This window comes from Salvelinus fontinalis, chromosome 16 (assembly GCF_029448725.1).
Source record: "Salvelinus fontinalis isolate EN_2023a chromosome 16, ASM2944872v1, whole genome shotgun sequence".
NCBI classification, from domain to species: domain Eukaryota; kingdom Metazoa; phylum Chordata; class Actinopteri; order Salmoniformes; family Salmonidae; genus Salvelinus; species Salvelinus fontinalis.
In genome coordinates, this window is record NC_074680.1 from 18,623,736 (window position 1) to 18,650,300 (window position 26,565).

General features: G+C 44.2%; 1 protein-coding gene across 1 annotated transcript in view; it reads right to left on the reverse strand.

Annotated features, from left to right (window-relative positions):
• Positions 1-10,300: 10,300 nt before the first annotated feature.
• LOC129812765 (chloride intracellular channel protein 4-like) overlaps positions 10,301-26,565 on the reverse strand; it is a 31,101-nt gene continuing 14,836 nt past the window's right edge. The window contains exons 2-6 of the mRNA XM_055864613.1: positions 18,914-19,023; positions 16,215-16,340; positions 15,968-16,074; positions 14,679-14,860; positions 10,301-12,600 (exon numbers count right to left, since the gene is read on the reverse strand). Coding sequence (XP_055720588.1) covers positions 12,436-12,600; positions 14,679-14,860; positions 15,968-16,074; positions 16,215-16,340; positions 18,914-19,023 — 690 coding nt within the window. The 3' untranslated portion in view covers positions 10,301-12,435. The remainder of the gene's footprint in view (positions 12,601-14,678; positions 14,861-15,967; positions 16,075-16,214; positions 16,341-18,913; positions 19,024-26,565) is intronic.

Genomic DNA, 26,565 nt, shown 5'->3' on the forward strand with positions numbered 1-26,565 from the left:
GTAAGTCTTCACAAGGTTTTCACACACTGTTGCTGGTATTTTGGCCCATTCCTTCATGCAGATCTCCTCTAGAGCAGTGATGTTTTGGGGCTGTTGCTGGGCAACACGGACTTTCAACTCCCTCCAAAGATTTTCTATGGGGTTGAGATCTGGAGACTGGCTAGGCCACTCCAGGACCTTGAAATGCTTCTTACGAAGCCACTCCTTCGTTGCCCGGGCGGTGTGTTTGGGATCATTGTCATGCTGAAAGACCCAGCCACGTTTCATCTTCAATGCCCTTGCTGATGGAAGGAGGTTTTCACTCAAAATCTCACGATACATGGCCCCATTCATTCTTTCCTTTACACGGATCAGTCGTCCTGGTCCCTTTGCAGAAAAACAGCCCCAAAGCATGATGTTTCCACCCCCATGCTTCACAGTAGGTTTGGTGTTCTTTGGATGCAACTCAGCATTCTTTGTCCTCCAAATACGACGAGTTGAGTTTTTACCAAAACGTTCTATTTTGGTTTCATCTGACCATATGACATTCTCCCAATCTTCTTCTGGATCATCCAAATGCTCTCTAGCAAACTTCAGACGGGCCTGGACATGTACTGGCTTAAGCAGGGGGACACGTCTGGCACTGCAGGATTTGAGTCCCTGGCGGCGTAGTGTGTTACTGATGGTAGGCTTTGTTACTTTAGTCCCAGCTCTCTGCAGGTCATTCACTAGGTCCCCCCGTGTGGTTCTGGAATTTTTGCTCACCGTTCTTGTGATCATTTTGACCCCACGGGGTGAGATCTTGCGTGGATCCCCAGATCGAGGGAGATTATCAGTGGTCTTGTATGTCTTCCATTTCCTAATAATTGCTCCCACAGTTGATTTCTTCAAACCAAGCTGCTTACCTATTGTAGATTCAGTCTTCCCAGCCTGGTGCAGATCTACAATTTTGTTTCTGGTGTCCTTTGACAGCTCTTTGGTCTTGGCCATAGTGGAGTCTGGAGTGTGACTGTTTGAGGTTGTGGACAGGTGTCTTTTATACTGATAACAAGTTCAAACAGGTGCCATTAATACAGGTAACGAGTGGAGGACAGAGGAGCCTATTAAAGAAGAAGTTACAGGTCTGTGAGAGCCAGAAATCTTTTTATTTTTTTACCGTTATTTTACCAGGTAAGTTGACTGAGAACACGTTCTCATTTGCAGCAACGACCTGGGGAATAGTTACAGGGGAGAGGAGGGGGATGAATGAGCCAATTGTAAACTGGGGATTATTAGGTGACCATGATGGTTTGAGGGCCAGATTGGGAATTTAGCCAGGACACCGGGGTTAACACCCCTACTCTTACGATAAGTGCCATGGGATCTTTAATGACCTCAGAGAGTCAGGACACCCGTTTAACGTCCCATCCGAAAGACGGCACCTTATACAGGACAGTGTCCCCAATCACTGCCCTGGGGCATTGGGATATTTTTTAGACCAGAGGAAAGAGTGCCTCCTACTGGCCCTCCAACACCACTTCCAGCAGCATCTGGTCTCCCATCCAGGGACTGACCAGGACCAACCCTGCTTAGCTTCAGAAGCAAACCAGCAGTGGTATGCAGGGTGGTATGCTGCTGGTAATCTTGCTTGTTTGTAGGTGACCAAATACTTATTTTCCACCATAATTTGCAAATAAATTCATCAAAAATCTTACAATGTGATTTTCTGGATTTCTTTTCTCATTTTGTCTGTCATAGTTGAAGTGTACCTATGATGACAATTACAGGCCTCTCTCATCTTTTTAAGTGGGAGAACTTGCACAATTGGTGGCTGACTAAATACTTTTTTGCCCCACTGTACATTATATTAAGTGGCATTGTTTAAAGTGGCTAGTAATACATTTTTGATCAATTTCCATCAATTTCCATTATTAAAGTGAGCTGGAGTTGAGTCAGTATGTTGGCAGCAGCCACTCAATGTTAGTGGTGGCTGTTTAACAGTCTGATGGCCTTGAGATAGAAGCTGTTTTTCAGTCTCTCGGTCCCTGCTTTGATGCACCTGTACTGACCTCGCCTTCTGGATGATAGCGGGGTGAACAGGCAGTGGCTCGGGTGGTTGTTGTCCTTGATGATCTTTATGGCCTTCCTGTGACATCGGGTGGTGTAGGTGTCCTGGAGGGCAGGTAGTTTGTCCCCAGTGATGCGTTGTGCAGACCTCACTACCCTCTGGAGAGCATTGCGGTTGTGGGCGGAGCAGTTGCCGTACCAGGCGGTGATACAGCCCGACAGGATGCTCTCGATTGTGCATCTGTAAAAGTTTGTGAGGGTTTTAGGTGACAAGCCAAATTTCTTCAGCCTCCTGAGGTTGAAGAGGCGCTGCTGCGCCTTCTTCACAACGCTGTCTGTGTGGGTGGACCAATTCAGTTTGTCCGTGATGTGTACGCCGAGGAACTTAAAACTTACTACCCTCTCCACTACTGTCCCGTTGATGTGGATAGGGGGGTGCTCCCTCTGCTGTTTCTTGAAGTCCACAATCATCTCCTTTGTTTTGTTGACGTTGAGGGTAAGGTTATTTTCCTGACACCACACTCTGAGGGCCCTCACCTCCTCCCTGTAGGCTGTCTCGTCGTTGTTGGTAATCAAGCCTACCACTGTAGTGTCGTCCGCAAACTTGGAGAAGTGCATGGCCACGCAGTCGTGGGTGAACAGGGAGTACAGGAGAGGGCTCAGAACGCACCCTTGTGGGGCCCCAGTGTTGAGGATCAGCGGGGTGGAGATGTTGTTACCTACCCTCACCACCTGGGGGCGGCCCGTCAGGAAGTCCAGTACCCAGTTGCACAGGGCGGGGTCGAGACCCAGGGTCTTCAGCTTAATGACGAGTTTGGAGGGTACTATGGTGTTAAATGCTGAGCTGTAGTCGATGAACAGCATTCTCACATAAGGTATTCCTCTTGTCCAGATGGGTTAGGGCAGTGTGCAGTGTGGTTGCGATTGCGATTGCGTCGTCTGTGGACCTATTGGGGCGGTAAGCAAATTGGAATGGGTCTAGGGTGTCAGGTAGGGTGGAGGTGATATGGTCCTTGACTAGTCTCTCAAAGCACTTCATGATGACGGAAGTGAGTGTTACGGGGCGGTAGTCGTTTAGCTCAGTTACCTTAGCTTTCTTGGGAACAGGAACAATGGTGGCCCTCTTGAAGCATGTAGGAACAGCAGACTGGGATAAGGATTGATTGAATATGTCCGTAAACACACCAGCCAGCTGGTCTGCGCATGCTCTGAAGACGCGGCTGGGGATGCCGTCTGGGCCTGCAGCCTTGCGAGGGTTAACACGTTTAAATGTTTTACTCACGTCAGCTGCAGTGAAGGAGAGTCCGCAGGTTTTGGTAGTGGGCCATGTCAGTGGCACTGTATTGTCCTCAAAGCGAGCAAAGAAGTTATTTAGTCTGTCTGGGAGCAAGACATCCTAGTCCGCGACGGGGCTGGTTTTCTTTTTGTAATCCGTGAATGACTGTAGACCCTGCCACATACCTCTTGTGTCTGAGCCGTTGAATTGCAACTCTACTTTTTCTCTATACTGACGCTTAGCTTGTTTGATTGCCTTGCGGAGGGCATAGCTACACTGTTTGTATTCGGTCATGTTTCCGGTCACTTTGCCCTGGTTAAAAGCAGTGGTTTGCGCTTTCAGTTTCGCGCGAATGCTGCCATCAATCCAGCCCAGTCATAGCCCGGAGCACCGCGGTTCAGCTTAAATGTTTACATAGCAGTTTAAGAAAACTAACGTAGCAGGTTAGGAGACTCGTCATGCATCCCAATCAGCCACGAAAAACCGCCTTGAGCAGCAACAAATCTGCCCAATTAGCTTATTCGCTTTCCATACACCCACTTCTGTTGATCCACCCACTTATTTACCACGCCCACTTTCACACACACTCCATGTATGCAGTTATCCATTGGTGAATCTCCCCCCCCCCCCTCTCCTACCAACTCGCTCAGAGAGCCCTCTGTTGTCACATGTTGCTGACGAAACTCAGAGGGTGACTTCCAGGGAGTGGCGATGGGATCACTAAACTCATCAACTTCTGGACACACTCCTGACTTGAACGATGCAATTCATGTTCCACTTTTAAATAATAAAACAAGCATGAAAATCTAATAAATGAATCACCATTGCTGTTTTTACAATATATAAACCTCAGTAATGTGTCAAGTCTCACAATCAGAGATAAACAAATGTACGTGGCATTATTAGGCACGCCTATCCATTATTTTGTATGAAATTACACAAACTCCAAACATATCGCAGTGCATGTCGGGATAGCACTTCGCTCTGAAGCCTGCAGCCTCGGTCGAAGTCGCTGAGGGTCTAATTAGCCCCTACAGCCTCAATCATTTTCACTCCCTCAGCTTTGGGACACTTGTGCAAATGGCAGAGGCGTACATGAATGCGCAAATGGGGGGCGAGGGGCAACGGGAAGTGGGTGAGTTGGGATTCAGGCCATGACTCCAGTTTCTGCCAGGTCAGGAAACTGTTCCCTCCAGGCTTGGTGTGGTACAGTGTCCTCTAGTGGGGCCGTCTCACAGACCACCCTCCACAGACTGTAGTAGGCCCCTCACTGCCAGGCCAGCACAGAGCCACACTCACCACAATGTGTGAGTGAAGGGGCCAGGGGGGTGACACCAGACAAGCTCACTGGGCAGCCCAAAGGGACCACCACAACGCCCTATCTCCCACAAGAGTCCCCCATGCCCTGCTGAGAAACCTACCCTCTCTCCCACATCTTAATGAACCCTCAAACAAACAGTGTGCACACAAACCCGCAATGGTTAACTGCAGGTAATACGGGGAATGGCTCCTCTGAATAGAATATAAGTCTTTCCATTCATAGACCGCCCTGTTAAGAGGATGGAGGGGTGACACGGCGCCACAATGCCATAAGCTGTGTGGTAACTGGCACAGACCTTGTATGTACATGCCCTTTAATGCTGTTGGCACCCTGCTGTACCCCAGTCACATCTACAGTACTGTGTGTTGCTGAGCCACTGGCACATTGTCCTCAATGGGAGACTGCAGGCCTGTAAAGTAACTCACTCACTGACACTATCACATTGCCAGAAACTGTCAACCATCAGAAGAAACATGTAACCAGTCAGTCAGCTGCAGTTAACATCTGATAGCCCAATAATAAAACATCGACTTCTGATATAAACCAAAACACATGCAAATTAAAACTTAAAACACTTCATATGAAGATCTTAGCAGCACAGCAGGGAGACATACAGTAAATAGCCTACCCGCAACCCCCCTGGGGAAAGGCCTATACCTCTGCTATTTAAGGTGATTGTTGCTGTATTTTTGTAGAGCAGTAAGCCTATGCAGATAATAACAGACAACCCCTCTAACACAGGCGAAAACGAATACGTAAGTCATAGGAGCACGATACATGGTGCTTGTGACTTTCATAAAGCCGGATAGAAAAACACACCTTTTTGGAGGATCAACATGTCCAACTCCCGGCGGTTTTCTTTCGCTAACAAGTCGCAGACACAGTGTTTTTCTATAGGGACGTGTCGGATGTCAACATATTTTCTCCATAAAGCCAACGCTGCCGAAGATGTAAGGCGCAGATAAAGTGCATGGAAAGCATTATGGGACTGTGAGATTTACAGAACTGGAGTCAGGGAGGAATGTTTCTGCCCCGTCGCCTTCCAAGAACAACAACACACCGCGTGCCCGCCTTACCAGAAGCGGGCGCTTTTCGCGTCTCGGGTGGGTTGGTGCGTGTGAGGGGTACGTTAACGTTTTTCAACAGGACAGCCTGGGCCTATACAGTGAAGCTAAACACTGTGCTTTGTATTGCGGCCCGTGGCACAAATCAACAGTGAACAGCTCTTGGCAGTCAAAGTGGCAGCGCAAAAACGATCATGAAAATAATAATTGTCCATAAAAGTTAATTTAACACCAGGCTCTGTGCCTCTAATATAAACATGTTCTTCATCAGGAGCCATGGGATGCGAAAGGCCAGATAATGACTATGAATGGCATTTTGTTTCTTCAAGACGACAGTATAAATCCACTTTAGACTGTCTGGCTCTATTAAACTAAACTTAACATAATTCAACTCTATTCAGTATAGAGAAGTGTGTAGGTTTTTAAGATGGCCTGCTATCCCCTAATGTTGCCTTCCCATCAGCAACCTGATGTCCCATTCTAGGGCGAAGGTAACCAGAGGGTTGCAGGTTCAAAGCCCAGTTGGGACATCACTATGTACTTTTGAGTAAGATACTTTGCTAGGGTAAATATTTATCCAGCTGTATAAATGGGTGTTGTGTGGAACGTGTAAACTGTGCTGGCGCTGCCCTGGACAAGGTCTAATGCCAGGTACAGATATAATAATACCTTACTGTGCTCTGAGATACCAGTCAGTCACTATAATAACAGACATGAATTGTGAAATATGGGAAAATATATTTTTTCTATTGGATTCTTGTGACAGATAAACAGATAAACAAGACATTCAGTTCTAACGAACAAGGGTATTGGCTGAACAATTGTCTTAAGTGCATTTAATATTGTTTGGTAAAAAAAAAATCCTTTCAACCACTTGCTCAAAAACATAATTTAACACAATTTCATATGGCCATATAGTAACCAGACACATGTCATCTCTCAGGGGACAAGGCCATCGCAGATCATGGTGACTGGCTCCCCCTGTTGGTCTTCTGGTTCCTGCCTCCCTGTTCTCCCCCGGAGCAGAGCAGAGACTGGAACACAGCACGGGCTTAACATTTCGGACACAACCCCTCCCTCACACAAATGACACAATTACCCTAATACACTATACCAACCTCCCCCCTAATGAATGTGTGGTCTGACTCTAAATGATAGCCAGCCTTGTTTTAGTCAGACAGAGACACAGGCAGACAGACACACACACACAGCTCCAGTCCATCCATCTGTTTACGTCTGGGTGGATTTCCTCTGTGTGAGTTATGAGGAGAGACTGTGTGGCAATGCTATTCAGTTAAAAAAGAGAATGTCTGGGAGTGAAACACAATACTTTAACGATCTGGAGGGCACCCAACTGTACGCCCCCACACGTCTTCCTGCTTGCACAACTTTGGGAATTATCTGCGAGTAGAATTGACTTGTTTGTGCAATGGAACAGAAGAGAATAAGAAGCAGACAGGCTCCAAAACATGAAGCTGGAGGCTGATTTTGAAGGCGTCTTCAGGGGGGAAGGAGGGGTTGGACATTCATTCCACTATAGTGAAAACTATGAAGAGGTCAATTAGTTAAACAAAAAACTGGTCTTAGTCCAGCTCCTCTATCTACCATCAATAACACATACTGTAACCAGTGGTGGAAAAAGTAGACATACCTTAAAACCTCTTAAGGATACAACCCTTTTTTTCAAATTTTTGCCTAAAATGACATACCCAAATCTAACTGCCTGTAGTTCTGGCCCTAAAGGAAGGATATGCATATTCTTGGTACCATTTGAAAGGAAACACTTTGAACTTTGTGGAAATGTGAAAGGAATGTAGGAGAATATAACACAATAGATCTGGTAAAAAATAACAAAGAAAAAAAACAACCGTTCTTTTGTATTTTTTTTGTACCATCATCTTTGAAACGCAAGAGAAAGTCCATAATATATTATTCCAGCCCAGGTGCAATTTATATGTCCACTAGATGGCAGCAGTGTATGTGCAAAGTTTTAGACATCCAATGAGCCATTGCATTTCTGTTAAAAATGTTGTATCAAGACTGCCCAAATGTCCCTAATATGTTTATTAATAACTTTGTTCAAAATTATGCACTCTCCTCAAACAGCATGGAATTCTTTCACTGTAATAGCTACTGTAAATTGGACAATGCAGTTTGCTTAAAATTCTTGTTAACCTTTCTGCCAATATCAGATATGTCTACGTCCTGGGAAATTTTCTTGTTACTTACAACCTCATGCTAATCGCATTAGCCTACGTTAGCGCAACCATCCCGTGGAAGGGACACCGATCCCAAATAAGTTTTAAATAGAAAGTTACTCAAGTAAAAAGTCACCAAGTAAAATACTACTTGAACAAAAGAAAGTATCTTGGTTCTAATTATACTTCAGTATAAAAAGTTAACAATTGCAAAAATATACTTAAGTATCAAACAGTAAAAGTATAAATAATTTAAAATTCCTTATATTAAGCAAAGCAGACAGCACCATTTTCTTGTTTATATATATTTTTTTTACAGATAGCCAGGAGCACAGTCCAACACTCAGTATTTGCAAAAGATGCATGTGTTTAGTGAGTCCACCAGATCAGAGGCAGTAGGGGTGACCATGTGTTCTCTTGATAGGTGTGTGAATTGAATCATTTTCCTGTCCAGCTAAACATTCAATATGTAATGACTACTAAATATTTATGGAGTAAAAAGCACAATATTTTCTTTAGGAATGTAAGGAAGTAAGTAGTCCAAAAATATAAAATAGTAAAGTACAGATACCCGCAAAAACAACTTAAGTCAAAATACTTTAAAGTATTACTTATGTACTTTACACCACTGAAAATAGCACTAGGTCATTAGTCCAGTGGGGTGTTCCAGAAAGCAGGATCATTAAGTTAGCCAGCTAACTGTGGTAAGCAGTTAAATATACACTGCTCAAAAAAATAAAGGGAACACTTAAACAACACAATGTAACTCCAAGTCAATCACACTTCTGTGAAATCAAACTGTCCACTTAGGAAGCAACACTGATTGACAATACATTTCACATGCTGTTGTGCAAATGGAATAGACAAAAGGTGGAAATTATAGGCAATTAGCAAGACACCCCCAAAAAAGGAGTGATTCTGCAGGTGGTGACCACAGACCACTTCTCAGTTCCTATGCTTCCTGGCTGATGTTTTGGTCACTTTTGAATGCTGGCGGTGCTCTCACTCTAGTGGTAGCATGAGACGGAGTCTACAACCCACACAAGTGGCTCAGGTAGTGCAGTTCATCCAGGATGGCACATCAATGCGAACTGTGGCAAAAAGGTTTGCTGTGTCTGTCAGCGTAGTGTCCAGAGCATGCAGGCGCTACCAGGAGACAGGCCAGTACATCAGGAGACGTGGAGGAGGCCGTAGGAGGGCAACAACCCAGCAGCAGGACCGGTACCTCCGCCTTAGTGCAAGGAGGTGCACTGCCAGCGCCCTGCAAAATGACCTCCAGCAGGCCACAAATGTGTATGTGTCTGCTCAAACGGTCATAAACAGACTCCATGAGGGTGGTATGAGGGCCCGACGTCCACAGGTGGGGGTTGTGCTTACAGCCCAACACCGTGCAGGACGTTTGGCATTTGCCAGAGAACACCAAGATTGGCAAATTCGCCACTGGCGCCCTGTGCTCTTCACAGATGAAAGCAGGTTCACACTGAGCACATGAGCACATGTGACAGACGTGACAGAGTCACTGGCATTTCTTTGTGGGGCCGCACAGCCCTCCATGGGCTCGCCAGAGGTATCCTGACTGCCATTAGTTACCGAGATAAGATCCTCAGACCCCTTGTGAGACCATATGCTGACACATGCACATTTGTGACCTGCTGGAGATCATTTTGCAGGGCTCTGGCAGTGCACCTCCTTGCACTAAGGCGGAGGTACCGGTCCTGCTGCTGGGTTGTTGCCCTCCTACGGCCTCCTCCTCGTCTCCTGATGTACTGGCCTGTCTCCTGGTAGCGCCTGCATGCTCTGGACACTACGCTGACAGACACAGCAAACCTTTTTGCCACAGTTCGCATTGATGTGCCATCTTGGATGAACTGCACTACCTGAGCCACTTGTGTGGGTTGTAGACTCCGTCTCATGCTACCACTAGAGTGAGAGCACCGCCAGCATTCAAAAGTGACCAAAACATCAGCCAGGAAGCATAGGAACTGAGAAGTGGTCTGTGGTCACCACCTGCAGAATCACTCCTTTTTTGGGGGTGTCTTGCTAATTGCCTATAATTTCCACCTTTTGTCTATTCCATTTGCACAACAGCATGTGAAATGTATTGCCAATCAGTGTTGCTTCCTAAGTGGACAGTTTGATTTCACAGAAGTGTGATTGATTTGAAGTTACATTGTGTTGTTTAAGTGTTCCCTTTATTTTTTTGAGCAGTGTATCTTGATTGTCTGATTCATTTAGGAAGCTTAACTTGTCTTGAATATGGGTTGTTGATTAATAAGTAAATTATAGCATTACAATTACAAATCTATATTCCTCAAAAATATGGTTATTTTTTGCATTTTTAGGACAGTTAGCTGGCTAACTCATTGATCCTCTTTTCTGGAACAACCCCCAGGCAAATCACACCCACAAACCAGAGTGCCAATAATAGGTTTATTTCAATAATGTCAATATTGTTTAAAAAAAAGCCATGACATAGCCTGGATCTTTTCTTCTGAAATTGACATACACATGTCGTATTTGCAGAGATTTTTAAAACCGTCTGAGCAAGAGAAAACAAATAAAGGCCAGAGGAGATGTCTTCTAGTACTAAAACCCAAGCAGGTAAAAAAGGCTTACACCACCCCCCCCAATTCAAACCAACCAATGAATGTATACAATTTACACATTGAACTCTGAATAATCAAAACAAATATTTACAAATCCTTTTATCAAATTTGTTTAACAACAAATGTCCGAAAGGATGGCAAAGGGGAGAAAAAACAAAACGATACATATTTTTGCTTTAGCCACACTAAAGCATTTTGAAACTATGACAGAATACACTCACTACCTTTGAAAGCATTCTAAATAATGAGAAAATGAAATCCTAAATGATTGGTAATGTTATGACTGTCTCCTCGCACCGATGCCTATTCTCATAAATATCTTTAGTGTCACCATTTCTGATGGCTGATCGGGGGTCTTCTGTATGCGATAGAAAGATGGCGAGTGTGTTTTTGTTACTTCACTAGTTTAGATAACAGGAGTCATTCAATCCACAGTGAGACCCGAATAAAATGTCCCCTTTTCGGTGGCTGAAGTGTAATATAAAACTACCACTGCTGCCAGCACAACACAAGCTAAACATTTCCCTTCATACTGTACAGGAGAGAGAGAAAAAATATGTTCATTTTGGGCAAAATGAGCATTACTGCCAAGAGTGTCAGTGTCTATATGGAGCAGTGATACGAGTCAGTGTCTATATGGAGCAGTGATACGAGTCAGTGTCTATATGGAGCAGTGATACGAGTCAGTGTCTATATGGAGCAGTGATACGAGTCAGTGTCTATATGGAGCAGTGATACGAGTCAGTGTCTATATGGAGCAGTGATACGAGTCAGTGTCTATATGGAGCAGTGATACGAGTCAGTGTCTATATGGAGCAGTGATACGAGTCAGTGTCTATATGGAGCAGTGATACGAGTCAGTGTCTATATGGAGCAGTGATACGAGTCAGTGTCTATATGGAGCAGTGATACGAGTCAGTGTCTATATGGAGCAGTGATACGAGTCAGTGTCTATATGGAGCAGTGATACGAGTCAGTGTCTATATGGAGCAGTGATACGAGTCAGTGTCTATATGGAGCAGTGATATGAGGCAATGCAGTGATGAAGGACAGTTTGTATTCCCATACAAGTCTAAATGGTTGGTTTTGTTTGCTACATAGTATCTAATATTTCAAGCATCTTAGGTTCCCTTGTTCTGAGCTGAAAACATCTAAGGACCTGGCACAGGTACATCTAAGCCTACTGTAGACTGAGCTCAGGTAGCATAATTGTCATGGATGTTTGCACCCATGTGTCCACATACAAGGTTATGGAGTAAATGGTATCAGAGCATGTACAACAGGTAGCCTTACCTGTATTATAGTTATACCAATTGACTCAAGCAACGCAACAGTAAAATGAAGCATATCGCGCTGATATGTCAACTGTGGTTTGGCCTAGCGTCTAATGCAGTACATGCAGTGAAACCTGCCCTCATTTACTCTCTAGAGCCAAAAACACTGAAGCTTTCAACACTCTTTAAACCAACTCCTTAGCCAACACACAAAATCAGTCTTGTAATGGTTACTTTCAAAGCAAACATGAAATGCATATCAATATTGAACAGACAACAGAAGAAAAAAAACACTTGTGACCATATTCCCGTGTGGAAACAGTGTCAGCCGGAAGGCCACTTTATAGTGTGTGTCGATGGCCCTCCAAAACTGATAAGCTCGGATACACACCAGCCTGCGTCCAATCTGGCAGGTAGCTCGACCGCCTCGCCAGTCAGATGCCCCCGAAACAATCATCAGAACAAAAAGAAAACAAAAAAGTAACAACCAATGGACCTTTGAGCTTCATGTACTCAAGAAATCTTCTAAAAATGAAAAGGGAACGGTAGGAACAGAGAGATTTATGCATTAGGTTTGCTTTAAATGAGTGAAGGAAAGGTAGTCCATAGTTCTTTCTCGTGTCTGAACAGACCAGTCCCAGTGCCGAGGGGGGGTGGGGGGTGGAATAGCCCTATTTGACCAGCCTCTTGGCCACGTCTTGGTAGGCGATCTCAATCTCTTTGTCGCTGGGGCAGGTGTTGGTGAACTCCTCACACGTATAGACGTTCTGCAGGTACTGCCAGATGCCCGTCATATCCTTGGGAATGTCAAAGCCTCTGTACTTCTTGGTCACCACCTGTGGATGGAGGTGGACATTAACTTACTTCATCCGTCTCAGAACAAACGTCTAGAGAATGCATCCCTCTACAGGACAAAAGTGGTACAACATGACTTGGTAGCAGAATGGCATATGCTACCAAGATTCCCATACATAAGATGTTTTGCAAACACCAGCATTCCGCTACCTTATCAGCAAAGGTAGCTTTGATAAGTGATCACTATAATAGTCGGTCAGGCTCACTTGGGGAATAACGGCGCCGAGGAGATGGCTGACGTTTTACGGGCTCCTAACCAATTCTGTACGTAAGCATTTCACGGTAAGGGCTACACCGGTTGTATTCGGCGCTTGTGACAAATAAAAATAGATTATGGGTGACGATTTGACAGCAAATTTTTTTTAGAGTTGGAAAATTTATGATAGCAGTGCAGTATTTGGAACAATCTCTGGTTATCATGCTTTCTTCCCTCCATCCCATTCATTTCCCCCATATGGATTTTACCCTATGACAAACAATGTCAGTAGCCTATACCAGGGTTTCCCAAAGTCAGTCCTGCCCCTCTCCCCCCCCCACTCTAGCACTACACAGCTGATTCAAATAATCAAAGCTTGATAAGTTGGTTATTTGAGTCGGCTGTGTAATGCTAGGGCAAAAACCAAAATGTGGGGGGGGCGCAAGACCGAGTTTGTGAAATGCACACACACACGATAACATACGCACTATACACACGTACACAGATTTATCGTGGTAGATATGTGGTAGTGGAGTATGGGCCTGAGGGCACACAGTGTGTTGTGAATTCTGTAATGAGTGTATTGTAATGTTTTTAAACTGCCTTAATTTTGCCGGACCCCAGGGAGAGTAGCTGCTGCCAAAGCAGCAGCTAATGGGGATCCATTATAAATACAAATATAAGGAAATAAGTCAAATGAAATAAATTCATTAGGCCCTAATCTATGGATTTCACATGACTGGGCAGGGGTGCAGCCATGGGTGGGCATAGGCCCACCCACTGGAGAGCCAGGCCCAGCCAAATATATATTGTTTTTCCCCACAAAGTGGCTTTATAACAGACAGAAATCCCCCCCCCCCATCTGGAAGAAGCCGGATGTGGAGGTCCTGGGCTGGTGTGGTTACACGTGGTCTGCAGTTGTGAGGCCGGTTGGACGTACTGCCACATTCTCTAAAACGACATTGGAGGCAGCTTATAGAAGCAAAATTAACATAAATTCTCTGGCAACAGCTCTCACTCACACACACTCCTGGCTCATTTGGTTGTATATTCTACATCACTATGAACTTAAGATATTGGGCATACTACAATTATATTTAACACAGGTATGGTCATGATCCAACAAGACCCCATTTAGTTGTTTGGTGGCCATATTGGAAAAATACTTCTGTGTGATTGTGTGAAGCCTGGGATGGCTGTGTATCTACAAACCTTTTTTAATAAAAATAAAAAACTGTTTTAGCAGTGTGTGTGAAATGTGGTGCCTCGATCACCAAAGTTGCAACACAAAAACATAACTGCCCCACTACATGGAATTCTATGGCTAAGCTTAAATTATTCTGTCAGTGGCATAATATGGGTGATTTTTAAATAGTTATAGCTGTGGCTTTCAAAGTTGGTTATATTTTCAGAATCACTTGTGAAACAATGTATCAAGGGTTCATTTTTAAAGCAATGTATACTGGTAATTCTGATATGTACCCTAGAGGTCAAAGGTCAAAGTTCTGTTGACCTGAACATTCAGAAAAATTGTTCTGATGGATAGCTGTGAATCAAAACTTTCCAATTAGACATGGTTAAAAAGGGTACACGTGACCAACAACTTCTTGTATACTGACATTGACCGTAATAGGGAAAAACGAATGGGAAGGAGGGAAGAAAGTGATAACCGGAGAAAGCTCCACTTCCCGCAACGACTACCAGACATTTTCCAACTCTAGGACCATAGACCTTCAAAGAACTCACTATGAGACATTGTAACCCCAAGTGAGCCCAAAGGCCCAAATTTGGGGGTCTGGCTCATGGACTACATGGACTCTGCTAATGTGTATAGAATATCCTGTTTAATACCCTCAGTCTCACCTTGACGATGTGCAGCTTGGGCAGGAGGTTGCAGTCAGCCAGTGTCATCTCGTCACCGTCCAGGAACTTGCGAGTGGAGATTTTGATGTCCTCGATGCTGTTGTGGTCGATCTCGTCAGGCAGTGGGGAGCGCAGGTACTCATCCAGCTTCTGCAGGGTCTTCAACAGCCCACGCTCCAGACCTACAGCACAAAAAGGAACATTCATCATCTCTCATTACACTATCGCAACGGTCAACTGCATTATAGCATTCACAAACCAGCCTGCCTTGTGTTGAATATTCTGGACCCCTTCCCAAACAGACACTACAAGAAACACACAGCAGAGGGCAGCATTTCATAGCAAGATGGCAGAACTAGAGCTGCGTGTATAAGTACTTTCACAGACATTCCTCACTGACAGTTTTTAGCATTTCGTTGATACCCCAAATAAGGCATGGTCCATGCAGCCAACATAGGGTTGGACTCATTGTGGTTTATTGAGCAAATTCTACTGATTTCATTTGATTGTAGAGTATGTAGCCAGTTGGAGAGTGTGTGACGAGGCATGTGTTTTACATTTTAAAGTCTTATAAAACAGGGCATGCTTATCATTCAGATAGGACTGTCAGCAGTAGTGTTGACATAGCCCAGAAGGAATTCAAAGCCAACCATCACGATGGGTCAATATTACAGCAGGGTGGAGAATAGAAACCATCCAAGATACCAAAGGACATGAACTGATACTGTATGTCATAAAACAGCTGACCCCAGATTAACATGGCATACAGACAGAGAAACATTAGCCAATATGACCGAGGCAAAGCTACAGTATACCATCTCCTGGTGTCTTGTACAAATCATGTCTTCCCATGGTCATAACACAATATGATAGGGAAGAGAGGTGTGTTGAGCTCATGTCCATCTCTCTCGGTTGTTTTTACCAGGCTGTTTGGATGGGGTTAAACAATTGTTTTAAAGAGAGCCAGGTGACATGGGGGACAGGGGAAGGAATGGGCCTGGGGACAGAGAGAGGCCACCCCAGAGAACAAAAGCCCTGTGTTCCCATGTCAGACCCCCACTCTCACCCAGCCACCAATCACCTCAGGCTACCACTGTCACTTAGCAACCACAGAACTCTTCCTGCACCACAAGTGTAACTCCATTTCTAAGTATTGCTTGTCCACTGACTTCTGAGTAGTAACCTGGAACTAAAATGTGTATGTATATATAATGGGGTTAAATATGGGGTTATATATACACACACATCTATCTATCTATCCATCTGTCATGTAGGGATGGTAAGCTCACCCTCGTTGGCATCTGGTTTGGAGTTCTTGATGAAGGCTGAGAACTTGGCAAAGATGTCCATCCCAGCTGTGTTGGACTCCGGGTGTCTGGTGCCAAGCTTGGTGAACCTACACACACAAACCGATGATACACCTGGTTAGATCTGACAAGCAGAGTGTATACTGTACCGTAGGTATATACTTGTGGAGGGAGTCTGATGTGAAGTGCCTAGTGGGTGTGAAATGCTGTTGCCAACCAGACGACTCACTTGGGTGGGCTGAGGACATCCTCTAGGAACTCCTCGATCTTGTTGACGTCGGTCTTGACCTCCCCATTGAAGGTGATGAAGGGAGGGTGTGTGCCTGGGGCCAGGTTCTGGAGGTCTGCAGGCTTCCTAGGGAGCAGAGAAGAGAGGGGATTTAGTGGGGATGTCACAACGCACTGGTACATTTTCAAATCAGCCAAATGATTATCTTATACTGTGTTAAGGGAAAGCCTGGCAGGTAAGAGCGTTGGGCCAGTAACCGAAAGATTGCTGGATCGAATCCCAGAGGTGACGAGGTAAAAAAAAAATAAAAAAATAAAAATAAAAAATAAAATCGGTCATTCTACCCTTGAGCAAGGCAGTTAACCCACTGTTCCCCAGGGGCCAATGACATGGATGTCAAATAAGGCAGCCCCCCACACCTCTCTGATTCAGAGGGGTTGGGTTAAATGTGGTAAACATTTCAGTTGAATGCATACAGTTGTACAACTGACAAGGTATCCCACTTTCCCTCTCCTTGATGTTGTTGAAATGTCTGTCTTGTTTGTATGGATGACTTCACTGCAAAACCAAGTTTCACCTAGGGATAATAAAGTTTCATACTACAAAACTAAGCCATCACGGATTACTCACTAATCTATCATTTTATATCCCTAAAATCCATCTAGTCTATCTACTCTTTAAAATCCTAAATAATCATTAAAGCGTTATTCTGTGTCTCCCAGGGCTCAGTTCTATTGCAGATCAGTGGAATTGGCTGTGGCCAATAGACAGCACACAAATCCCTGTCCCCGTCTCATGCTAGACTGTTCCAGACCACTCTGTCCCTCTACAGTCCTCCCCTCTCACACACCCTGGGTTGAACTTTATTTTCAACAGGGTCATGTACGCGCGTGTCCATGTGCATTCTTCTGTCCACAGGGCTTTTTTTGGTTTGTTCCAGATGTCTCTGGGAGGTGAGATATGATGAACACACAGAACATAATGAGTGAGTGATGAATGACCAATCAACAGCACATAGCCTAGAGCATTGTTCCATAATCATCCACACAAAAATACACAATTACAAAGTAAAAAAGCAGAAAGAAAAACAATTAGTGTCTGCTAATTATCAGGGTTATCATGTCTGAGCAAAATTGACCAAAAAAAGTGAGGCACAAATTACCTTTGATGCAGAGAACAGCCTACCACTAATCTAGCCATAGAAACCGCTTCACATGCAGGCCATGTCACCATGCAATGGTATGTGCAAAGTACAGTGGTTACAAGGGGAGCTGTGCAAAACAGACTCGCAATACCAACTAGTCACAGGGGCACCAAAACAGGAAGTGACCTCAATCCTTTGGCATGAGCACAGGAAGCACCCACGCCCCATGGCAACATTAAGGAACAGTGGAAGGGGGTAAGTGTACTCTCAAAAAGATAAATAAAAATGCATTCATGTGTTATTCAAATTCAGCCAAAAAGGCTTTTTGAATAGTTTTCCAAAGCAAGGTCATAACATTAAGGTTAGAAATTGTACTGTCCTTAAGTTCCATACAGCAATAAAACAGGATTAAATAAGACAATTTTGTGCAATACTTTGCCTCGTTCTGTTGACTGGAGAGTGACCACACTACTGTGTGGAAAAAGTGAAGCCTTTATCAGTCATTTAAAAAAAGGCCAAAGCAGTATGTGGTCAGAACTGAACAAAGACATGTTTGACAAAAGAGGGGAAAACAGACACTTAAGTGGGCGGACATCCTCCACTGCCTTTTACAAGACCTCTGGAAGCTCGTTTCGTCTTACACACCCTCACACACAGTTATAGATACATATGCAAATACATTTCACAGATAGCCAAAGACAACTTCCCTGTGCTTCCAAATGTAAAAGAGAAGGTTGCTCTGTGTACTACCCAGTCTTGTTTTGTTTCCAACTCTAGATTACCCACAGGACCAACCCTGGCAGAGGTAGCAGTGTTTGAGCTTTCTCAGGAGAAGAGATGCTAAGCGATGCATAAGTATCCGCATGGCTGAGCTATACCCTCTACAACACTTCAGAGCCTCCTGTATACTATACTGTCAGTCAGACAGCAATGATTTAAGGCCCATGGAAATCAAGTCCATTACTATATCTGAAAATAATCACACATACTGTATGGCAATAGCCCTGGCCTGGGAAGAGGAAAAACAAAATCAGGAAGTGTTCAGATGATGCATTGAGGAATATAATGGTTGTGCAAGGAGCTGCCAGGCAGCCTTCTACAGAACATTTACGGCACTTTCAGCCAAGACTAAATAGACTTCAAATGACTTTGGGAGGGGAAGCTGATCCTTTTAGATTCTGCTTTGATTTTAGAGTAAGAAAAATACAATTTACCCACAAATCTAGGGAGGAAGTGAGCACAACCTCAAACAGCCTCTCCAGAATGCAGCTTGTTTATTTTCCAGATTTCTCCGGGTTGGGAAAGGTCATGGGAAAAACAAATAAGCAGTAAGGGTGGTGAAAATGTTTGAGGTGGGGTTGGATCAGAGTGTTAGTGGAGAGCCCAGAAAAGCTCTGAGAGAGAGAGAGAGAGAACATTCCCCTGGCTCTCCAGGAGCAGAGGAAGTGTAGAAGGCTGACCCCTTCTGGGGGAATGAGCTAGCTAGCGTGACGTGACGTGGTGGTGGAGTGAGCGAGAAGGCTAGTGTAACGTGGTGGTGTGTATTCTCCCTCACCTCTTCAGGTCCACTGTGGTGACGTTGAACACCACTCCCTTTAGCCACAGGATCATGAAGAGTCTCTGTGAGAACGGACAGTTCCCGATGCTCTCGCCATCACTTCCCGCCTGAGAGAGATAGGGAAGAAGGTCAGATTAGCGTCAGCATTATTTACAGATAATGGATGACACTCGAATGACATTGTGTTTGTATGATAGGCTCCTGTAAAACCAAATAAAATGCACCAGGCTTAATCGATTAGAGAAGTGGTTCTCAAACTTGACCCACAACCCCCCCAAAAAAGTGGTTCAAACCTCACAATCACCGCACACGCAAACAATCTCTGCGCAAATGTAGCCTGTCATAACTAACGGTGATGCATTTTCAAAAAACAAGATAGACTGTTTTACACCTGCATTTTGAGCTGAATTTAATTCATGTTTGCAGCCAATATCAACTAGGGATGTCACTTCTCTGGAGTCCAGAGCAGGATCAGACAGAAAGCACTGTCTGTAGCCTTTTTCTTCCTCACAAATAATACATTCACAAGAATGTTTACGTCTTCATCCCATAATTATTGAAGGCAGTGTGATGTTACAGACATCTTTAGACATATGTGAATTATGAAAATGATCAATGAAAAAGTGGAAGGTACCCCATTGTTCTGGTAAAGATGCATCTGTAGCAGACTGAAACGAGTGCTTTCTGGTCACTAATCTGGATAACAGTCCAGATACGGTTCTGAACCACAGATGTTTTTTTTTTACATGAATTTGGTGCAGTACCGTAGTTCAATGTTATTAGCCAGATCGAATAGGCAAAGGTATGAATATAAAATAAATATACAATGAGTGTACAAAACATTATGAACACCTGTTCTATCATGAAAGACCGACTAGGTGAATCCAGGTGAAATCTATGATCCCTTATTGTTCACCTGTTAAATCTACTTTAAAATCAGTGTAGAAGTAGAGGAGACAGGTTAAATAAGGATTTTTAAGCCTTGAGACATGGATTGTGTCATTCAGAGGGTGAATGGGCAAGACAAAAGATTTAAGTACCTTTGTACGGGGTATAGTAGGTGCCAGGCGTACCAGTTTGAGTGCTCCAAAAACTGCCACGCTGCTTGATTTTTCACTAACAGTTTCCAGAGTTCATGCCCCAATTTAGGCTGTTCTGAGGGCAAAAACAGGGTGCAACTCAATAATAAGGTGTTCCTAATGTTTTGTATGCTCAGTGTATAAAGCCTATTAAAATACTATGTTTCACACTCAGGGCCCCCAGTTTGATAACCACTGGAATAGAGGCAGAGAACCAAACATGACTGACAGATCTAAATGAGTCTTGTAAGCAGGGTCCCAATAAAGTCAAGGTTGAGCCTTAAATGCAGAAGGGTCTTGGAACACTGATATTATCAGACCTCGATTGTACAATTTCCAATGACCAGTGGTGTTTTACTACACTGACCCAGCACAGGTCTATTTTGAGCAGAAAATGATTCCTCCACACAGTTGAGAGACTAGCTCCCTGACACCCAGAGAGCAGGCTGACCTTTGTCTGAAACACTTTAGCACACTTCCACAGCAGCCTCCATTCTTCCACACTGGCAGTCAGCCAAGTGGAACACAAAGCCCAGATGTGACTAAGACGGAGCAGGACAGCGTTCTTGCATTTCATTAGACCATGTATTTGAGTGGGAGGGGAAGGAGGATATGTCTGACAGTGCTTTGTCAGCCTGCTTGTCCTTCACATATTTTGAGTTGTAAAACAATATTTAGTTCTTAGAACTGTTATCAGACCATCTCTGGACATGGGGGAAAAACAAGGAACTACCCACCAGTAGAGATCCACCACCACCCAGGGGCTTTTCCCTTCCTCAAATAGATCTGTTACTTTTACCTCCACTGAAATACAAACTACTAGGGTGCATTGGAAGAATGTACACACAGACCTCCAGTCCAAGCAGTAAAAAGGAGGCAGTGAGCAGAATATACTAAACACTCCACTGGCAGACAGTGTCCTATAACACACACCAGATATATCTCCAGCTACCATTGCTAGCAAACACTCCCCTCACCCACACCCCCTCCTCAAGTGGTTCCATATCAATAGGGCTCTTCAGTACAGGCAAATGCCAGTATCCAGCTTAGAGTGAGTGGGGTAATAGATGTGGGAGAGAAGAAGAGGAGTTTAATGCAACTAACCTCTCCTCATGTAATATTAATATGTTACACGTGTACAGTAATTACTAAATTAGGAAAGTGGGCAAGACTTCATTTGGATAGTCCATCTGTAGATGTTCTACAAACTATCAGTAACATTTTAACTAACCCTAACCCCAAACGTAACACTTAGCCTTTATTCTAAACCGTAACCTGATCAAGCAGTTGCTTATCAACAGATTGTCTATCCAAGTAAAGTGTAACTGGAAAGTGAAATTAAAATACTCATGAGTAAAGATCTTGTGTAAGCAAACATGGTATAGCTAGAGTAGCCAGTAGCCTTTGATTTCACTCTAGTAAATAAGAGTATTTTCAGTTAATGCCAGCTCATTCTGAGTTTGTGCTTTGATTTCTGGCATTGACAGCAATACCATACTACTCACATCATCTTGCTACTCTCATTATTGATCGCTCGACAACTATTTTCTGACATCAGTCCAACTTCATTATGTTATTTCCTCTTAAGCGGATCAACTCAAGCAGTCGCAGCCCCTTCCACATGGTCCGAATCTTCCCCCTTCCCAGATTTACACAACTGGTTATGGAGTGCTCCATAGAGACAGTGAGCTCAGAGGAAGGCCATTCTCAGAGCCAGTTCATTCTGAAGAATGCCCAGTATTCATCCATTCAGAAGGGCAGGGACTGAAGGTCATCAGAGCATTGACAAAATGAATTTCTTCCCTTTCCAAGTGTAACAAGTCTTCACTAAACTGAATGGTTGCACATTCCCTCTTGGATCGGTGTACTTTTCAGCCACTTTGTATCTGTCTATATCCTCTCGCCTATCCATCCTCTTCATATTTCTTTCTCTTGTGCCCTCTCTCCCTCTGACCAGCGCAGAGAGTATCTTGAGGAAATCTCCTCTCAGATTCAGCCCCATTCCAACAAAGACATGCATACACTAATTAAAATAGCATACCACAGACTTGAGTTATGGACTGATGGACCTGTGCCGAGATCGGGCTTTCTGGAACATGAATAAAATCGTATTACTTCACATGGATCCTACGTCAAAAACACGTAGCCAAAAATATAAAATATATTTATTTTAGGGGGTTTTTTGGCCTAAAGTTATGCTGTGAATGAATAGGGGACTTTCCAGACTATTCCAGGCAGTGTGTCCAGCTAGCAGCACCCTGCTGTTTCGCTCCCTCTTTGGTGTGGAGGTCCGGTGTGTTCTCTCCGTTTGATCTGCCTGCTGCTAGAGGCTGGAGTTGCTGTTCTGTTCTTCAATATCTCAAAAAGATTGTATTCGATCACAGCCTTTGTTCAATGTCCCCTCCTTTTGATTACATTACTGTCCTGTGTATGAAAGGTTTGCTATCAAATCGTCGTATTGCTCTGTTTGAAATCTCAGGTAATTGTTAGCTATCAAGAGTCCAGAGAGATTAGTTATTGTTGGTTAATGTGTCAGGGGCAGGAATGACAGTATGAAATGGTGACTGTTCCCATGACGATGGAGGACAGACTCGCATGACAAGCAGTCCATAATAAAGAGGTGATTATCATTTCAGTAGTTTCCATGTGAACGGCATCTGAGAATAAAATGCTAAGTAGACATAAGACATGGATTTCAGCCATGTTTAGAATACAGTGCCTTTCCCCCCCTCATCAATCTACACACAATGCCCCATAATGACAAAGAAAACAGGTTTAGAAATGTTTGTTAATTTATTAAAAATAAAACTGAAATATTACATTCACGTATGTATTCAGACCCTTTACTCAGTACTTTGTTGAAGCAGCTTTGGCAACAATTACAGCATCAAGTTTGATTGGGTATGACGCTACAAGCTCGGCACACCTGTATTTGGGGAGTTTCTCCCATTCTTCTCTGCAGATCCTCTCAAGCGCTGTCAGGTTGGATGGGGAGCGTTGCTGCACAGCTATTTTCAGGTCTCTCCAGAGATGTTCAAATCGGGTTCAAGTTCGGGCTCTGGCTGGGCCACTCAAGGACATTCAGAGACTTGTCCGAACCCACTCCTGCGTTGTCTTGGCTATGTACTTAGGGGTCGTTGTTCTGTTGGAAGGTGGACCTCTGCCCCCAGTCTGAGGTCCTGAGCCCTCGAGCAGGTTTTCATCAAGAATCTCTGTACTTTGCTCCGTTCATCTTTCCCTCGATCCTGACTAGTCTCCCAGTCCCTGCCACTGAAAAACATCACCACAGCATGATGCTGCCACCACGCTTCACAGTAGGGATGGCGCCAGGTTTCCTCCAGACGTGACACTTGGCATTCTGGCCAAAGAGTTCAATCTTGGTTTCATCTGACCAGAGAATCTTGTTTCTTAGGGTTGTAGAGTCTTCAGGTGCAGTTTGGCAAACTCCAAGCGGGCTGGCATGTGCCTTTTACTGATGAGTGGCTTCGGTCTGTCCACTCTACCATAAAGGCCTGATTGGCGGAGTGCTGCAGAGTCCACAGAGGAACTCTGGAGCTCTGTCAGAGTGACCATCGGGCTCTTGGTCACCTCCCCGAACAATGCCCTTCGTCCCCGATTGCTCTAGGAAGAGTCTTGGTGGTTCTAAACTTTTTGCATTTAAGAATGATGGAGGCCACAGTGTTCTTGGAGACCTTCAATGCTGCAGATATTTTTTGGTACCCTTCCCCAGATCTGTGCCTCGACACAATCCTGTCTCAGGGGCTTTACAATTGCTTTGACCTCATGGCTTGTTTTTTCCTCTGACTGTGGGACCTAACATAGACAGGTGTGCCTTTCCAATCAATTGCATTTACCACAGGTGGACTCCAATCAAGTTGTACAAACATCATGGATGATCAACGGAAACACAATGCACCTGAGCTCAATTTCCAGTCTAATAGCAAAGGGTCTGAATACTTATGTAAATAGGTATCTGTTTAAACAATTTAATACATGTCTAAAAACCTGTTTTCGCTTTGTCATTATGGGGTATTGTGTGTTGATTGCTGAGGAAACGTTTTTATTTAATTTTAGAATAAAGCATTGACGTAACAAAATGTGGATAAGGTCAAGGGGTCTGAATACTTTCCAAATGCTCTGTATGAATGGAGTAAGCAGCAGCTTTAGGGGTGAGCTCAAACAAAGCCAGTGCTCAGATGTCCAGCCACAGTAGAACAGATGAGAAAATATCAGTCAGAACATGGCAGGGATCTTGTCCACTGGAGGCTGCAGACTGCTAAAGCAGACATCAAAAACAGGCCTCGGTCTGATCTTCCAGGTACACATCAGAGCTGCAGAGAGCCAAGCCCTAGTCTGTTACTGCCACAAACTCCCTGCAGCCCTGCCTTCTCTGAGATGGAGGTTGGGAGGGAGAGAGAAATGGTAGAGAATAAGGGAAGACAGAAATAGACTGGTGGAATTAGAAAAGGGTCTAGGGGAAAAACAAGCAGAGCGCAAGCCAACCAAGCATTATTAGCGGGCTGCTTGGTGCTCTCCTCACACCCCCCCCCCCCCCATCCTGGGCCCCTCACTAGGGGCAGGGGGTAGAAACTAGTCCGGAAATGAGGATGCTTGTAGCGGTGCATTTCTGCTGTACGTCCCCTCGGACACAGCTGTATCTTCAACACACAAAGAAACAGTCTTAAGACATATGAAGAAGCTGATTTACAGTGAAGTCGTGTAGATAGTCACAAAGCAACAGAAAAAAAGGTTGAAGACATTCAAATCAATAAGATTACTTATTATTTAAAAAAACATTTATGAGCTACAAACTTTAAAATACAAGCCATCCGATTTTGGTGTATTTGACAGACACTGTAGCTGTGACACTAGTCGTGTCTGTTAACTGTCATAACTAAATCATGGCTTAGTTCCATCTCTCAGTGGTGTAACAGGCCCTCCAACACGGTTCTCTCTCTCAAGTATCCATTGCTTTGAGCAGTGTCCCAGAACCGTTGCATTCAGCATTGTGAATACAGAGCTCCTTTTGGGGAATACCCAGCAGAAACTGTTTGTGGACCATTCTGCGCATGTTACTGGATAATTAAAAAAAGACCAATAAAATTTAATGAGGTAAGAAATTATTTTGGGCCAGCACCTAATATAGTCATGAGATCACACGTACGTTTATTTTCAGTGATTCAGCAGTGATCATAATTTCAAATTTTATATGTGGTAAGAAAACTGCAATCCCACAGTACTTACTGAAAAATATTACTTAACAAGTCGGCCATTATTCACGACATGATTTAGCCTATCCATTTATCTTATTCATTTTCAGGTTAAAATTAGTCAGGAGATGATGATTGCATCATATTCCAAATAAATTGTGCCAATGTTCCTATTTTACTTACAGCAAGCAATACATGCTACTAGAACATTAGGCTTCTGATACAAAAGCTTCTGATATTTATTTAACTAGGCAAGTCAGTTAAGAACAAATTCTTATTTACAATGACGGCCTACCGGGGAACAGTGGGTTAACTGCCCTGTTCAGGGGCAGAATGACAGATTTTGACCTTGTTAACTCTGGGATTCGATCCAGCAACCTTTTGGTTACTGGCCCAACGCTCTAACCACTAGGCTACCTGATTCAACAAAGAGACAGAGTTGTCCGTCCAGTGGAGTGGATGACTCATGCCAAAGTCACTGAAGGTCCAGGGAGGCCCATCGGAGCACAATGGAACCTCAGTCATCCCCCTCCATCACCCATCTACAGGAGACAAGCACAGCCACGTTACCAGTGTTGCTGTGACCTCAGATCATGATATCACTTTCACCCTCATGGAGCTACTTCTATAAATGACCATCTTGAGGCATGTCAAGTCTGATGACACTAGGTTTTAAGCATCAGGTGTCAGTGTCTCCTGACCGCTCCTGTCTCAGCCTCCAGTATTTATGCTGCAGTAGTTTGTGTCGGGGGGCTAGGGTCAGTTGGTTATACCTGGAGTACTCCTGTCTTATCCAGTGTCCTGTGTGAATTTAAGTATGCTTTCTCTAATTCTCTCGTTCTCTTTCTTTCTCTCTCTGAGAACCTGAGCCCTAGGACCATACGTCAGGACTACCGGGCATGACGACTCCCTGCTGCCCCCAGTCCGCCTGGCCTTGCTGCTATTCCAGTTTCAACGGTTCTGCCTGCGGTTACGGAACCCCTACCTGTCCCAGACCTGCTGTTTTCAACTCTTAATGATCGGCTATGAAAAGCCAACAGATTTATTCCTGATTATTATTTGACCATGCTTGTCATTTATGAACATTTTGAAAATATTGGCTCTCTCTAATTTTCTCCTTCTCTCTTTCTTTCTCTCGGAGGACCTGAGCCCTGGGACCATACGTCGGGACTGCCGGGCGTGGTGGCTCCTTGCTGTCCCCAGTCCGCCTGGCCTTGCTGCTGTTCCGGTTTCAGCTGTTCTGCCTGCGGTTATGGAACCGCCACCTGTCCCAGACCTGTTGTTTTTCAACTCTTAATGATCGGCTATGAAAAGCCAACTGAATATTATTCATGATTATTATTTGACCATGCTTGTCACT